This window comes from Centropristis striata, chromosome 6 (assembly GCF_030273125.1).
Source record: "Centropristis striata isolate RG_2023a ecotype Rhode Island chromosome 6, C.striata_1.0, whole genome shotgun sequence".
NCBI classification, from domain to species: Eukaryota; Metazoa; Chordata; class Actinopteri; order Perciformes; family Serranidae; genus Centropristis; species Centropristis striata.
Window position 1 is genome coordinate 30,586,520 of NC_081522.1, and position 18,290 is coordinate 30,604,809.

Consider the following 18,290-nt stretch of genomic DNA (forward strand, 5'->3'; position numbering starts at 1 on the left):
GGGATCTGGCTTGGCCACTCCAGGACATTGACAGAGTTGTCCCATACTTTCTATCTTGGCTGTGCACCGACGCTCCCCAGCCAAAAAAAAATTTTAATTCAATCCATTTTGGGATAAGGCTGTAACATAACAAAATATGTGATAAATGAGGGGCTGTGAAGACTTCCTGGATGCACTGTAGTAATTCTGATAATCCGGGAAAGAATGGAACAAAACAAGCGATAAATGAGCAGCTGTAGCAGAGGAGCAGAGAGGAGACACTGTGGACATGATAAGTCTAAAGGTAAACATTCACTGGCCAAGTGTCAGGTGCGTGGGAGAGATGTGGAACAGAGGCCACACCAAAGCCAGGACAAAAGTTGAGCTGCAATGAAATCAAAATAAGGATGAAATCCTGTTGGGTTATGGTGAATAATATTGTACTTCTGCATGGTAAACTATTCACTGATTCACTGCCCCAGATCAAACACACCTTCCTACTAAACAACGTGACCAGTTAGAGTGGGACAGACAGACTGAGTGAGTAGTGGGACAGAGAGACAGTGGACTGGTTATAATGGGACACACAGACAGTGGACTGGTTATAATGGGACAGACAGACAGTGGACTGGTTATAGTGGGACAGAGGGACAGTGGACTGGTTATAATGGGACGGAGAGACAGCGGACTAGTTATAATGGGACAGAAGGAAAGGGAACTGGTTATCATGGGACAGAGAGACAGTGGACTGGTTATAATGGGACAGAGAGACAGTGGACTGGTTATAATGGGGCAGAAGGAAAGTGAACTGGTTATCATGGGACAGAGGGACAGTGGACTGGTTATAATGGGACAGACAGACAGTGGACAGGTTATAATGGGACAGACAGACAGTTGACTGGTTATCATGGGACAGAGGGACAGTGGACTGGTTATAATGGCACACACAGACAGTGGACTGGTTATAATGGGACAGACAGACAGTGGACAGGTTATAATGGGACAGACAGACAGTGGACTGGTTATAATGGGACAGACAGACAGTGGACAGGTTATAATGGGACAGACAGACAGTGGACTGGTTATAATGGGACAGACAGACAGTGGACAGGTTATAATGGGACAGAGGGACAGTGGACTGGTTATAATGGGACAGAGGGACAGTGGACTGGTTATAATGGGACAGACAGACAGTGGACTGGTTATAATGGGACAGACAGACAGTGGACTGACTATATCTAACTACATCAGTATGTGCAGTTTTACTTGGTTATTTGAGTTATTTTCTGCATAAATTTGAATGTGAGTCATAGTTTAGCAAGTAATGATAGCTTGTTGATCGACATTATTGATAACAGTTTTAAGAACCACCCAATCACTGCGGGACCATTGTTTCTCACAGTTCCTTCAACATGTTTGGACCTTGATACTGTCCAGGGTTACACCCATAAAAGTAATCTCTTAACACGCTCAACAGGGACAATCCTGAGATTCAGATCAGGCTCAGCCCTTTACACGTGTATTTACCCAAACAGTATTCTTCTCATTGGTTATATGTAGGCCGACATCTGCAACCAATTTAACACTTTGTTCTCAGCACTGTGAATTGCATAATTTATGTATCACAATATATATTGTTATATTATCAGTGCACAATGTCATCAAATGTTGTTATGAGGGCCGTATAGGCAATAATTCATTCTTCCCTCTCACATACACAAAAAATACCTCACACTCACAAATTTTTTTTATTTATTTTGTGAATGTGAGAGGTAAAATTGTGAATGTGAGAGGTAAAATTGTGTTTGTGAGAGGTAAAATTGTGAATGTGAGTGGTATTTTTTTGTGTATGTAATGCAATGTTATTTGATTGGAAGAACCAGTTCCCTCATGGCAACTAATTAATAAATATTTTTATGGTTATGTAACCCAAAGGTTACTTGATTGAGGAAGTGAAAGATAATAGTGTTGACTGGGGAAACTGTGACTTGAAGCATGAGTCAGCACCTGAATCCCTTTTGTTTCTATAGCCTTACCCTGAACACCTCCTAACAAATTCTGCACAGTTCAACAATGCAACAATTGTGAGTAAAAACATTGGCACTGATCAAAACTCATGTAGAAATAATGTACCTTTGATTATCAGACAGGTGTATAATCAGAGAAAGCGAGCCTTGATGCACTTCTATCACAATCTGCTTCTACCATGAAGCTAAATATTACATTATTTTGAGCAATATGTTGATAATTAGGCAATTAGAAATTTGCTTTAGCTCAGTGGTTGCCTACACAGTAAACTGAAGGACACAAATTTAGGACAGAGACCTCCTCTCGCAAGTGGTCTCAGACCGGTTGTTTTGATGTGCACCAGAGTACAGTTGGAGCGTTCACAAGCAACCAAGCGAACCGTAACAAAGATTTAACCACATCAGAGTTCCGATGAAACAGACTTAACTTTGGGTTGTGAAAGAACCACCCTAAGATATAAACAACTGTGTTGTCTGCTTATGCTGTGAACTTCCTGGCCTACTTCTACCTCAGAGGTAAACATTGTAGCATTAACCTGCCAGATTTATGTTACTTATGACACAAATTTAGAGGCAACTCATTAAATAAAGGCAAAATTATCACGCGATGCATTATTATACAGTGAATTATCCAGCATTATGTGCTGGAACATAAGTGCAGTATTAATGTTTTTACTGTTAATAGTTTTAAGTCAGATAAAAGGCTTTAAATTCTACCACTGCCAATGACAATATTCCCAGGTAGACAAACAAATAGGTAGTGTTGGGTCCACGAAGCTTCGTGAAGCATTTGCTTTATTTTTTGACCCCACTAGATGGCAATCTTGGCTTAAAATAAAGGCTTCAGCAATGACAGTTGAGTGTGTTTTCAGCCCTTTGTTGAACAAAGAGCACCAACTCTTGGGCTCCGCTAATAAAGCAAATAGTTCACGAAGCTTTAATGTCCCAACATTACAAATAGGCAATTGAGGTCATAAAGTAGAAGAAGAAGAAGAAGAAGAAGATTACTTTATTAATCCCACAATGGGGAAATTCAAACTCTGCTTTTAACCCATCCTTTTTTACACACAAGTGAACACACCATGCAAGGAGCAGTGGGCAGCACATTACTGCGCCCGGGGAGCTGTGCAGGGGGGTTAGGTGCCTTGCTCAAGGGCACTTCAGTCCTAGTAGAAGTAGAACACTGGGTCCCCAGGAAAACCCCTGCCAAGTGTGAAGTAGATCAGATGAATAGCCATGAGGTATGCAAAGGATACACTCTCACTCTCTCTCTCTCTCTCTCTCACACACACACACACACACACACACACACACAGCAACTGTTGGCCTCAATTGGCCCACTGTTTGGAAGGTTGGACCTTTCAATCCCTGACCATTGCAGGCCAAAGACATGTCATCATGTCATTGACCAAGATACTGATACTGATATTTGCTCCCGTTGCTGTGTCAGAGTACATCTACTTGAGTACTGTACATTTTCAAGTATCTATACTTTCCTTGAGAAATACATATATACAGACATGGAAAAAATATTAGACCAATCTTCAATTTCTTGTTCATTTTAATGCTTGGTACAACTAGAGGTACATTTGTTTGGGCAAATATAATGATAACAACAAAATAGCTCATAAGAGTTTAATTTAAGAGCTGATATCTAGACATTTTCCATGGTTTTCTGAAAATGGCTAGATATCAGCTCTTAAATGAAACAAAAAAAACAGGGGTGGTCTAATGATTTTTTCCATGATTTTTTCCCATGATTTCCATATATTTAAATATATAACTTTTACTTTGCACTACATTTAAACAACAAATATTGAATTGGCAACTTAACAGTTCAGCTGAAAAACAAGCTTGACAACATGCGAGACAAGAGAGAATATGAGTGTGTATGTTTTCCTCTTGTGAAGTATTTCACCATGTCAGTGCTTCTCAGAATCTTGTCAGTGAAATGTGAAGTTTTCTGTGATAACCCTAACCCTAACCTGACCTAATGTTAAAAAATGTATGATGAACTGTAGTTTTGACCTGTTCTTTTTGGTAAACTTTTATGCTCTAGTGTAATTGATGATCACGCTGTGTTCTCTGTGTAAGGGTTGAGCTCCCCCACACACACACACACAGCAAAGTAAGCCAGCATCACAGCAGAGAACGGGGGAAATTAAGATAACGTGATGAAACATATTATGTTATTTAAGAAACGGATTACAGTTTTGGCAAGTGATCTCTTAGCACTTCGAAAAGTTATTCACCCTCACTGAAAACAACAATCCCTTCAGAATCGTGTAAAACAACCTAATCCAATCCTACATCATATAAGATCATGTTAATCTTGTCCCCCATTGAGATAAATCAGTGCAATAGAAGCCTGGAGAAGCCATAAAGCAGTTACAACACTCTTCACTCTGTGTGAGTGTCTTAGCAGTTGTAACTTAATAACTTGACTATGACAAGTATGTGTGTGTGTGTGTGTGTGTGTGTGTGAGTGTCTCACCTCAGCCCCGGGTCCCTCAGGTGCTCTGCAGCTGGCAAAAATGTGAGCCCCTTCTCCTGTGGTCTCCGCCAGCTGTTTGACCAACTCCAAACCAATGCCTCTGTTGGACCCAGTCACTAAAATGTTGCCTTCCAGTTTGCCTGACATGTTTGCTGATCCACTGTCACACCCCGGCAGCTGTCTGACGACTCTCCCACGATGGACTGAATATGTGTAAGAGCACAGTGTTGCTGTAACGCTAGTGACATGCACTTAGGTGTGTAGTGCACAAGAAGGCAGGAGTAAGCCTCTCAGCCTTGTGTAAACACATGGAATTTGCACATTTAGTTTATATTTGAACTACCTTTTTTCTGTGCTTCCATTATCTAGCACCATTCCTTTACCACCATTCCGTGACTTTTAGCTTTTGAGACTCCAGTACTGTTGTGTAAATAAATATTTATCCAAACCAAAAGCTGCCAATCTCCTCTTGCCTCTTTCATGACATTGGCATTCTCCTGGTAGTGCATGTTTAATATGGTAGTATTTCAAGGTGTGCAAGATACCATTTAATATACACAATGAAGTAATGAATATGTGTGTGGTTAACTGCAGCTGCAGAAACATGGAGTTACCACACTGCCAGGCGAATTTCACCTTTTCCTGTTGACTGACAGATTGCACTGAAGCCTTTTCACCAAAAATGTTGAAATCAAGTTTTGTTTTTTTTATAAATTGCATACTGCGCTGCCGGTGTAGCTGCTTCGTCAGTCGTCATTTATACTTTTGTTACTTTTGTTACACAATATTTTGCCAGTGTACTCTGACTGCTTTCTATATTTTTTAGATTGTACTTTATTCAGATTATCCTATCAAACTACCATCACCATTACATATCACACCTACCATCCCATCAAATTGAAATATGTCTTGTATCTACTTTTATACACATTTCTCCTAAAATTTGCCTTACCTAAATTTAGTATCTTTGGAGAGGATTCCTCTAGAATTTTACATATTCAGTATGTTCAGTATATTGTGTTTGTTTGAACAAAGTTTGCCTGCAAAATGTGGAGTGTGTACTGTGACCAAACAGCACATCAGATAAGTGGTTAAAGTAGAAATGTAGAGGATTAGTGGCCTCTAGTGGTGAGGTTACAGGTTGCAACCAACTGAACACCCCTCCACTCACCCTTCCCTTTCCAAGACAATGGTGGCCTTCAGGTAATGTATAATTGTAAAAGACTGTCATTTGAGCCAGTGTGCAGTCTGTCCATTGTGGGTTACTGTAAAAATATGGGGGTGCAACATGGTGGATGAACCCTTTTAATAGGTAGATATAAAGGGCTAGGTCTAAGCTAATGAAAATACAACAATTTCGATTACATATCCTCCTAATCAAAGCACAAGATAGATCCCCCTTAATCCTCACACTGGAACTTTAATAACAACACACACACACACACACACACACACACACACACACACACACACACACACACACACACACACACACACACACACACACACACACAGTGTATCACAATCTTTGAACGAGACGTGGACAGCTGTTAGCTTGTCCATGTCATTGGCAACTGGCCAACAGAACTCGGTTTGTGTGTAACTCCAACTTCTGTATAAGATGAAATGTGAATTATCACAGCAGGGATGGGCAACTGGAGGCCTGGGGGCCGCACACGGCCCGCACCCTCACTTGAAGTGGCCCTCAGTACAACTACACGCATTTGAGCATGAAATCTTAAAAGTTCAGTGTAAAAATGCACAAAATTACTTCTTGCAATTAATGTTGGTCTGCTGTTCTTGCAGTAAAAAAAGAAAAATCATAGTAAGTGGTTATTTTTTATTTGCTTCAAACCTTTTGTATTCCTATTTATACTGTTATACATGCATTTGAGCATGACATATGTTAAGTTACCTCACTGTAAACAAGCCTGATGAATTACATAAATAGTTCCTGCTCTTGATCAGACCATACTGCAGCTGGATGCTCGTTAACAATCCAAAAATTGAGAAAGCTGTTTGGTGGCCACTGCTTTCCAAATGACTAACTCAACTCTAGTGGTGTAAGATGTGCACTACATTGCATCAGTTTGACAGTTCACATCACAATATTTCACAACGAAGCTTCTTGAACCATTTGCTTAATTTACCGACAGATTGCACTGAAGGCTTTTCACCAAAAATGTTGAAATCAAGTTTTGTCTTTATAAATTGCATACTGCGCTACCTAAATTTAGTATCTTTGGAGAGGATTCCTCTGGAATTTTACATATTCAGTATGTTCAGTATATTCTGTTAGTTTGAACAAAGTTTGCCTGCAAAATGTGGAGTGTGTACTGTGACCAAACAGCACATCAGATAAGTGGTTAAAGTAGAAATGTAGAGGATTAGTGGCCTCTAGTGGTGAGGTTACAGGTTGCAACCAACTGAACACCCCTCCACTCACCCTTCCCTTTCCAAGACAATGGTGGCCTTCAGGTAATGTAAAATTGTAAAAGACCGTCATATGAGCCAGTGTGCAGTCTGTCCATTGTGGGTTACTGTAAAAATATGGGGGTGCAACATGGTGGATGAACCCTTTTAATAGGTAGATATAAAGGGCTAGGTCTAAGCCAGGGATTCCCAAAGTGTGGTGCGTGGACCCCCAGGGGTGCATGAGCTGCCGCTTGGGGGTGCGCGAGATGAAAAATGTAATGGCTGTCTGATAATTACACAATTAAAAATGTTTTCCCACACACAATAAAGATGTGTAAATAAACATTTCCTTTGTAAAATGTAAAATCAAAAACTGTAATATTGATTAATTAATAAATGAAGGCTATTCAAAATGCACTTCATCTTAAAATGAAGCATAGAAGAAGTTATCTTCTTCCATTTTTCCAACCTGTGTTATGATGACGGGGTTGTTTAGCTCCACGCTCATTTAAACTTGCTGCAATTTTTGTTCAACGCGGCTCAAATTATTATAACATTTTCCCCAACTTATCTGCTTTCTGCCTCTGATCCTGAGCCTGTCATCATCCTCTTTGCTCTTAAAAGTGGAAGCTTGCACATAACTTTGTTGCTTTATATTGAAACTGTGTTTCAGATTAATTCAAATGCAAGAGTGCATTGTTGTGATGGTTATTTTATTATATGTGTGCTCTGGTCATTTGAGCATGATTAAACATGCCGCCTTTATTATGGCTATAAAAAAGCTTATTGCTTTTTTTTTTTTGAAGGTGTGGAGGATTGGGGGTGCGTCAACCTGGTTGGGACGTAGAAAGGGGTGCACGGCTAAAAAAGTTTGGAAACCGCTGGTCTAAGATAATGAAAATACGATGTCGATTACATATCCAAATCAAAGCACAAGATAGATCCCCCTAAATCCTCACACTGGACGTGGACAGCTGTTAGCTTGTCCATGTCATAGACAACTGGCCAACAGAACTCGGTTTGTGTCTAAATCAAACTTCTGTAGAAGATGAACTGTGAATTATTACAGAGATCGTGGCTCATTCTGTATCAGATCCTGCGAGAGTGATGTCAGTCTGAGACCAGCGCTGCATAACTTTATCTGTGACCCCAAATAAAGGCTTTTTTCCCTCCAGTTGTGTTACTCTTGGGCTTCCAATTTACGAACCAGAAAACCTTTACACAAGTGTTCATTCAGACTGCTCACTCCATCTCATTCACTTCTGTTGAAGCTTGCCTGAAAAAAATCAAGCCTGTGCTTAATTTGGAATTCAATGAAATGATTAAAAAAACATTACAAACATGCTTTGAGTGTCATCAGTTTCCTTTAATTCATCTTCACAAATGTCCTAAGACAGACAAAAAAAAGCACCGACCTCATACAAGCTTATGTCATGAGGGCAATACCCTCAAAAAGTTCATCACATCACTGTGTACGTACATCAATTTGTTGTAGCTCTTCAATTGAAGAAGCAAACTATTAGTATCATCGCTGGTAAACGTAAATAGAGCAGCTGAATCCAGAAACAACTTTCTTCTTTTAGAACAACTCAACTTTTCGTTAAGCGATATGAAATAATAAATATAACAGGCGATATAAAGTAGTACACCTAATAGCTTAACAAATGAGTAGAGCTCTGTCCCTTTCCCCTGGAGAACAATGAGATGTGTGTGTGTGGTTAAAAAATTGCTTTCAAGTTGCTGTTATTAATAAATTCCCCAGAGACAACACCACCAAGGTAAAGATAGAGAATAGCTTTACATTTTTGTAGAAAGAAACAAGTTTCTTTAATCATTATGGTTTTTAAAACCTCTGAATCATGCAAAAAAGCCTCGTCTTTTTCCTTCTCATGCACACAGGAAATTCAATGTGACGTGTGTCCACAAGCCTGATGAATTACATGAAGAGTTCCTGCTCTTGATCAGACCATACTGCAGCTGGATGCTCGTTAACAATCCAAAAATTGAGAAAGCTGTTTGGTGGCCACTGCTTTCCAAATGACTGACTCAACTCTAGTGGTGTAAGATGTGCACTACATTGCATCAGTTTGACAGTTTATCACAATATTTCACTTCTACCTAGTGAAGGGACAACAAAGCTTCTTGAACCATTTGCTTAACTTACGGAGCCCACTAGATGGGGCTCTTTGTTCAACAAAGGGCTGAAAACATACTCAATTACAACTGCTAAACTTTTTTTTTTTTTTTTAAAGCCAAGACCGCCATCTAGTGGGGTCGAAGAATAAAGCAAACGGTTCATGAAGCTTCATTGTCCCTTCACTACTTATAGTGTTGTGGGTTATTAGTGTTAAGTGATTATATCTTATGATCGTTTCCATATACTAGGGCTGCACAATTTGTAAAAACGGTCTAATTGCCATTATTCTGACTGATATTGCTATTGCAATACAATTCACAACATAGGACGAAATGATCATTTTTGCATTTATATTTTGAAATATGTATTGTGAGGACTATAGTGTTGCATGGGATATCTCTGCTGCACCACAAGACTTCATTCAGAATGGGATTTTGAGACATTTGGCCTTTAAAAAACCTTGTGTTTCTGCGATTTGGGTATTGCACTAGTCCATAATGAGATTTCAATAAGATTTTGATGAATTGTGCAGCCCTACCATATACAAAGGTATATTTAATTAGCTGGATACTATACAACCATGTCAGGAACCTCAACATCAGATAGTAACAGATGACGTTATATGGCTACCAGTGTTGATTTTTTTGCCAGTTGTCCATCATGTCAGGCAAAATATTACAGCTCATACTGTAAATTATAGTCGCACTGTTTCTATTTTTTTTTGTTATAAGTCAGAGGAACAATATTATACTTTATATGTTGACCGGGGTCTGTGTTTATCAAACCGCTAAAAAGAGAAAAATTAATATAAAATTCTTGTCTAAGGGATCATCTTCTAAGCCATGTTTTAATATGACTGTAATATACATTGTAGCTAATCTGATTATATAGAATGTTTGAAGCAATGTTTTGTTTCCATTTGATCACTTGAGAGCTGCTCTTAAAAGTTTGCTCCGACACTTAACCGTCAGTAGAAGTAGATCGCTTCATAAAATCTTAAATGCTCATAAATACAGGTTCAGCGCACCAATAAGAGTGTCTCTGAGGCTACAGCTTCAGTTTGGGAGGAGGCGTGGCTTCAGTAGGCCCTCTAGGTCTTTGAAACAACACCTTTGATTTGTGCATCAAACTGTAACCTACAGGTTATAAGCAACACTAACAGACATTACTCTTTCAACTGTTCCTTCAGTGTTCGCTCAGTTCCAGTCTTAAGGTTGTAATTGTCCTGGACATCATGGTGTCCATATGTCCTTCTGGTCCCTGCCACAGTTGATACTGGACTTCCTATGAACAGCTCTGATACACTGTTGAGTCCATATACTTGTACACACCACGTCATGTAAAACATAACCATGTGTTCTTGAAACATGAGCGTCAGTTCACCCTGCTTCTCTTTTCTCATCCAGAAATTGTGACTGGCAGCACTCAGATGTTTATGTCCCGGACATCTGTGGGTGTAGTTGAGAGGTCCTGCCCCTCGCTGATATTCTTAGTTTCTATGGTAACCGTGTGTTGCGGTTGTTGTGCCTGTCTGAGACTGGTTTCCAGCAGCGACTCGATTTGTTCCTGACACGCCCGGAGACAGTCCTGAGGAGAGAGTTCAGGTTAGTTTGAATATCAGGAGATGGTTTGAAGTTTATTGACCAATGATGTCCTGGACAGATGTACCCACCGGATCGCTCCTGATAGTCTGTGCCAGCTGCTCTGTCAGTTTCTGAGACATCATGGCATTGCCCACCATTCTCATCCTCAGGCCTTCCACTGCTGCCACCATGCTGCCTGCTGCTACCATGGACGGTGGGCTGGCAATAAACTTTACATCTGTGGAGCATCAGAGGGGAAAGGGAGGTTAAATACTGCACATTTTAAATAAGAGAGAGACAATATAAAAGACACAAAACATTCAAAGTTTTAGAGTGAAGTGCAATTTGTGAGGATTCAAACTGGGGGTTGTCTGCTGCTGTTGGACAAACAGACTAATGCTGAAATGTCTCTTTTAATTTCCTACTCATTAAATGATTTCAAACAGTGACAGTAGTTGTTACAAGTGCTGGTTGATTGTCAACAATGGTAGAAATCCTGAAATGTCTGCATCAAAAAAGTGTCCTGTGAGCTTTGTTGCACACATTACAACTGTATAATTCCTATTGGTAGATGGAGATTTGTGACTTTATGAATTCCCATCAAACCTGCAGCCACTTCAGTCAGAATATGGCAAGTATCGCTATACAATATATTGCGATTGAACTGCATTTTGTGTCTACAAAATTAAATTAAATCAAGAATTGTTTTGTCAAATAAGAGAAAATTTCGCAGTCTATTCAGTTTTCAGTCAAACTGAACTGAACTGATATCAAACATGTATGGACGACAACAGATGCAGCATTTTATCAAACTTTCCTCAACTTTAAGCTTCACTGCTCTGAATTTTTTTTTTTGGATGAAACATAAAAAAGCCTAACTTGGCAGCATTATTTTGACAACTTTCCGCCACAACATGGTGCCTATAGATTCCTTATATCTTCTAGTTTCATGTGATACCAGTATCTCCCGTATATTGCTAAAAGTGAGCTTGCTACCAGAACGCTAAATATTGATACTTGGCTGCCATGAATCAATATAATATCGCCACGCAAAATATCGCAAATCTATGCTGTATCGATTTTGTTCCCTGAATCTCTAGTGTTTAGGGCCTTTAAATTATATATGAATACAAGTTTGTAAATGTCAGTTAGGTATAAACTTGTGGTTTTAATTAGTTTATCCTTATGGGACTGAGTATCTGGATTTTGGATACACGCTTTATTACAGACATATTATAAACTTCCACAATAAAATAAAAAAAATTGTTCGACAACAAATCAGGACGACATTAAGTGCCCAAGCTGGGACCTTTCATGCCCTTGTATAATAAATAGACATTTATCTATGTAATAAAGGAACATGCATACCTGTGGCACACAAAGCCACAAAGGTCTGAGCGTGCTTCCTGAGTATGGGCTTGTTCTCTTTCCTCACAGGCAGCTGAGACAGAAAGTGGTCGATGAAGTCGAGAGGGGTTACCGAAGCCAGGTCCCACTTCAGCTTGTTCAAAACCAGCAGCTCCATTTGCTGTGCAGACAGAGAGAGAGAGAGAGAGAGAGAGAGAGACAGAAGGACAGGTTCAAGTGTGATCCACACAGACAGATGCAGGGATTAACAAACATGGAGATGGAGGTTTTTGTCTGCTTGTGGGGGATTTTTGGCTTTAAGGTTGCACGGCAGGAAAGGTCAGGGGGTCATCACAACCATTAGGAAACATCCTCTGGGGACCGTGAATGTCAATGCAGAATACTCAGACATGGACTAAAGTGTTGGTCAATTGGAAACATTAAACTTGAGGGTCTGGAGATGTGATATAGAATTAGACCATATATCGAAATAGTTCAATTTTCTTTCTTTATACACAATTGCTGCCCTTACTAGGGTTTGTCATATGTAGTTCTTTTGTAATGTTCGTTATTCTTTTCTCACATAAATATATTTATTTCATACGAAGATTGGCCTATTTTATTATATATATATATATATATATATATATATCATTATTATTTAAATGTGCACTTTATGAAGCTTTTAATTTAAAAACAAAACGTACTCCTGTTATACAGACTTTATGTTCACTTAAATAAAAAGTTTCTATAAAACTACTTGTGACATATCATATTTGGCTTTGACTGAACATTTGCTCTCACTCTGCGATAAAAATATCAGGATATATATTGTATATATCGACCTTCAGCCTAAATATATCGGGATATGACTTGAAGACTTGGTCCATATCGCCCAGCCCTAGTCAAAGCTATAAAAAAGGTAGCCATTATCATCCTCTAGGGACCATAAAGCAGTCTGACCAGTATCTCCTGAGATATCTTGATCTTTAAAGTGTTCCGACAGATGCACATAGAGGCCAAATGCAACATTTTTTCCATACTCATGACCTTGGGTGATCCCCACTAAGACACAGAGTGTTTTAATGTGATGGTGACCTACCAGCAGCTGAGTAGGTGTGACAGAGTTGTCTGTGTAGATGCAGAGTTTCTCAGCAGTGAGTGGGATTGTTTCCTTCAGTTTGGATGCCAGGAACATACAGGCAGCTCCCAGTAACTGCAGGTGGTTCTTCTTGGTGGGTTCCACTGATAGAAAGCGGTCCATGTAGTTCATAGCCAGAGGAAACACATCCTCCTCACATTTCTGCTCCTCACACACCTGCACAGACAAACCAGAAAATAATCCTGCCATTAGAGCTGTTTTCTCTATAGTTCACTGTTGGCACTATCAGTTTTAGCCTGCCCTGTTTAGAGCCACAGCACCCTGAGCCTCATGTCACCTAACCCTACAAATATGATGCCATTGGGTGGTGAACACAGAATTTAAATCTGGAGCAAAGAGCAGAATTGTCAGACTGCAGGTATCTGATCTGAGAGAGAAAAGTCCGCTCTGGGCATCACATATATGCTTCTTGAGTATTCGGTATTATCCTATTTAACTGCATATATTGCATGTAGGGCGGATCGATACATCAATATGAAAAATATATCGATATATTTCAAAATGTGATATGGAATTAGACTATATCACATATCATCACATCGATATAGTTATTTTTTTCCCCCTTTTATATATAAATGCTGCGCTTACTAGGGTTTGTCATATTTAGTTATTTTGTAATCTTTGTTATTCTATTCTCATATCAATATATTTATTTAATACAAAGATTGGCCTATTTTATTTTATAAGCTATTTTTATTTAAGATTTTTTTTTTATTTAAATGCCCACTTTATGGAGCTTTTAAAAATAAAAAAATACTCCTGTTTTATTATGTATTTATGTTCACTTAACAGTTTAAAAAAAACTACTTGTGACGTGTCATATTTGGCTTTGACTGAATATTTGCTCCCACTTTGCGATGAAAATTTAAGAATCTCGTTTGAGAGATTCAGTTTACACTAGTATAGGTTTCAGGTGTGGTTATTTATGTCGTGGGAAAATAAAATAGACATTTATATTAAATAAATATACAAACCAAATAACCAGATCCAGTCGACTGAGTGACAGAAATAAAAAATTTTTTACTTTTCTTGGTTTTATATCAAACGAAAACCTTTCTGCAAGCTTTTTTTATTCTAAAAACATTTTACAAAATCTGATTAATTTATTTCAGTTATGGCCTAAAGATGGCAAAGATGCATGTCCTATGAGGAAGTAAGTGAGTGGAGAAAGGTAGATAAGAGGTAAAGTTCACTCCTATACACAGTAGGTGTCCCTGTGACTGCATGATTTACAGCTGAAGAAATGTTAAGTGTAGGTCTGTAGAGGACATGGAGGAGCCTTACAACCTGAGAAGTTCCTCACGTCCAGCCCCCAACACAAAGGCATCGCGTGGTCTGCAGAGACTAGCAGCTTGCCACATTTTCCCAAGACGTTTAAATACATTTCTGAGTCATTTACCCAGAACTGATTTCATGCATTATCTGTGGATTTAAAATGTTGATGCGTTAAACTTGTTGCGCATGGAAATTGTTAATCGTAAGGTAGGCCTAAAGAAGTTTGTTTTCACAACCAGTTAACACGCGGCAGGGTGTGTTTCACCCTCTGAACAGGTTACTTTACTTAAAAAATAAATAAATTATATACTTTAAATACACATTATGGGCTTAGATCGTGTCCCTGGTGAGCCCACAATATGTAGGCTATGTGATAGCACCTTGATCAATTGACAACATAAATACTAAAAATGATATAGAGAAACACCACTAAAAATCAAAATAGAATGCATTACAGATGTTTTAAGTGCAGTTACTCCTGCAAGAAGTTGTGCACACATATGTTGTGGCTTGGCGACTCACAAAAGACCTTCCTGGACCAACCACTGAGTTTGCAGATGAGCAGAGGAACTTTAAAAATCACACTTTTATGAACACGTTACATCACGCCTTTCACTCACCTCCAACATCCAGGTGGCCACAATCCTCCTCATGTACGGGGCGATTTCTCTTTGGACACATTTGAAGTAGTTGGGAGCGGGGAGATACTTGTCTTCTGCCCGTAAAAGAGCGTTCAGGACGCGGTCATTCAACAGGTTCGAGTCCCGGTAGGCCCTCCGGATGGCAGGCCTGTCCCCCTCACAGCACAACAATTCGGGATCCATTTATTCTGCCCGCAAAACTTTTGTCGTGTCTGTTTCGGCTACTTCCTTTGTGCTACTGTGGTTAAAACACAGCAGAACTAGCTTCGACCTAGCAGCAGACAACAAATCCTTAGCTGCTCCACATTGTGTAGACAAAGCCCGTCTTCCAACTTTCGGTTCACTCGTGTGAGATTATTACCAGCTCTAGTTACTGAGGGAGAAGTTTATGTCAAATATAGTCAATGAAACGAGTCCTTGTTTGTCTCCGTTGTATCACTGGGTCAGTTTATTCCTTGCTCGTCGGCCTCTGACTTGTTTCTTTTGTTGCTGAGGACACAATTGGAGACCAAACCTCAGGGACGGAGCTCTTCCCACCGGCCATGTGGGGCAGTTTACCTAAACCTCCCTGCTGCTGCTACGGACCTTTAGTACTGCACCGCGGCAAGCTCATTAGCATACAATGATGGTACATCCGGCCCAAAGTGTCAAAATAAAAGGCTAGAATTTACAATTCGTCACCCTGTTAAAATAATCGCCTAACTCATTTTTTCAAGTTTTGCAGGAAAAACAAAAAACTTCACCAAAAGTGTAACATATGACATTTATTGATCATTTCACTCACAAGGATGTAACAAAGGATGGCTATTGGCATAGTAATAACACTGTGTGTAAATTAATTACTTAATTAATGACTTCGGCAATTTTTTGAACATGCCTTTGTGACTGAAGCAAGATATGGTAACACTTTATTTTGAAGGTGTCTACATAAGAGTCACACAAGCCTGTCAGAAACATGACATGACAAGTATCATGAGCATTAATGTTACTTCAAAGTGTCATTAATGTTCATGACACATCCCATGTCATGTGTATGACACGCTCATGTCACTCTTATGTAGACAGGCTTAGAGTAAAGTGTTACCAATATTAATGTCAACAATAAAACACTGATAAACTAAACTGATAACTAAACAATCTCCCTCCAGCTCTTCTTTGCTGGGTTCTTATCTGATGCCTATGAATGTGGCAAATTGTCAAAGAAGTGATGATCTTAAAGGGGTAAAATCACATGATCTGATCAACTGAGGATGTAGGAGATTTTACCATAGGTGGCCGGCGTCATGAGGAGATGATTTAGGCAAAAAAAAAAAACAATTTTGACAAAAAATTACTTAGGCGATTATTTTAACAGTGTGACAAATTTCAGTTCTCATCAATTGTTAAAGTTCACATAACAAAAACTGTATTTTAAAAAGAATGAATAATTTTTCAGATTTGTTACTGTGAGTAATTCTATCGTACAGTAAAAATACTCATACTCACTGTTGTAAGTAAAAGTTCTGCATTGAAATTGTAAGAGTATAGTTGGTATAAATGTAGACCTAGTTAAAGAAATAATATACTATTAGATATGATATTAAATGCATACTTGATTAAATTTATTAAATGTTACATTTTAGCATTAATCTACAGATAAACCTAATTTTCTTGATATCTAGCCTCGTAGATTATTTCGGTGTTTTAGGATTTCTGACACAACCACAAACACTGGAGGTGAATATAACTTAATTCCTGTTGCTGAAATGAGAAATTACATAGAAAGACTCATAAGATTCATAGTGAAGACTTTACATAGTCAGATGTCTGGAGTTTCCTGTCATTCTACTCTGCAAATTTTCTGCTCTTACTTTAAAGTAGGGGATCATTTACTTCCTGTATTTGAGCTGGCTTGGCTAACTTGACTTTGAAACACACGCACACACGCACACACATACACTTGCACACACACACACACACACACACACTACTGCTGTGCAATAATTTATCTATACTTATCGATATTTATTGAAATTTCTCAAAACAGTTCAAAGAATAAACATTTGGAGTGTTAAATGTATTATCTTGTACAGCAACATAACTTTGTACAACTATATAACCTAAGTAGGTCCAGTTAGTCGTATAACTATAGTCTATATCAATGCATCATATTTTATAAGTTGACTGTATGTTTTAAAAGTAAAAATCAAAGTCTTAAACAATGGTAGTGCAGTAAAAAGTACTATATGTACGGAAGACGATTAGGGGCCAAGGAGGAGAAAAAAATAATGACAGGAGGATTTTTTTTTACTCATTATACAGTTTGAGAAAAAAGTCCAAATAATGAGAATAAAATCTACTTTTTGAGTTTGGTAAAGTTGGAGAGTTTTTCACAGATTGTTTTTTTCCATCAATAAGTAATCAGAGGAACATTGTTTAACACAGCTCATTAGGCTACAGTTTGGCTATCTTGTCAAAACCTCTGGTTAGCGACATCTCCGTATACTAGATAGTCTATTAAAGGAAAAAACCTTTTACTTCTTCAAAAGATGATTTTCTTTTTCTTCTCCACTCTTAATTATTTTTCAAAGGATTATGAAATGGAATAATAATCTGAACAGGGGAGACAAGAACTTGCCACCTGTTTTAAATTTAGTTAAACTACTAATTTTTAAGTAACCAAAAGTAAAAAGTCATATGAATGGACATATAAACTTATTCTAGTGTAATTACAGTTGGCAAAAAGAAAACTAAAAAAGGTAAATTGATGTTTGTTAGTTTGTCGGAGATGGGAGGTTGTCGAGAATAACGGCTGTGACGTTGAAGTTATGAAACCGTGATGTAGTTCTCTATAGCATAACATTAGCTTTTTACTTCTGTCATTTATGCTTCAAACATAATAACGGTGGTTTAATTGTGGAGATTATCCTGCTAGACAAAATGTGTAAGCATCAGAGGTGTGTGTTTGCAACAGAGCTTATTTTCTGCAATGATCCAAAATCAAATGCAAAAATCCCATAGGAGGATTCTCAATAGACCCCATGGAGATGTTTCTTCCAGGTTGGTCTACATACAGTACAATACGTTGTTTCATCACAAGCTTTATCCTGTAAACACTAGATATATGAAGCAATTCAGCACTCAAATTCTCCAAACAACAATCTAAACCTTAAAAATAAGTGTTAATCAGGGGTGGAAGAAGTATTCAGATATCTTACTTCAGTAAAAGTACTAATACCACACTGTGAAAT

General features: G+C 38.5%; 2 protein-coding genes across 2 annotated transcripts in view; both read right to left on the reverse strand.

The window, feature by feature from the left end:
- Positions 1–4,877, reverse strand: part of zgc:158868 (uncharacterized protein LOC791147 homolog) — a 13,026-nt gene extending 8,149 nt beyond the window's left edge. The window contains exons 1-2 of the mRNA XM_059334345.1: positions 4,844–4,877; positions 4,501–4,703 (exon numbers count right to left, since the gene is read on the reverse strand). Of these exons, the coding sequence (XP_059190328.1) occupies positions 4,501–4,703; positions 4,844–4,862 (222 nt within the window). The 5' untranslated portion in view covers positions 4,863–4,877. The remainder of the gene's footprint in view (positions 1–4,500; positions 4,704–4,843) is intronic.
- Positions 4,878–9,880: 5,003 nt separating this feature from the next.
- Positions 9,881–15,620, reverse strand: LOC131973901 (G1/S-specific cyclin-D1-like). The gene is made up of 5 exons (XM_059336026.1): positions 15,040–15,620; positions 13,085–13,300; positions 12,004–12,163; positions 10,725–10,873; positions 9,881–10,639 (listed from the first exon to the last, which is right to left on the reverse strand). The coding sequence occupies exons 1-5, from the start codon at positions 15,241–15,243 to the stop codon at positions 10,478–10,480; spliced, it is 891 nt and encodes a 296-aa protein (XP_059192009.1). The 5' UTR covers positions 15,244–15,620; the 3' UTR covers positions 9,881–10,477.
- Between the last annotated feature and the right edge of the window lie 2,670 nt (positions 15,621–18,290).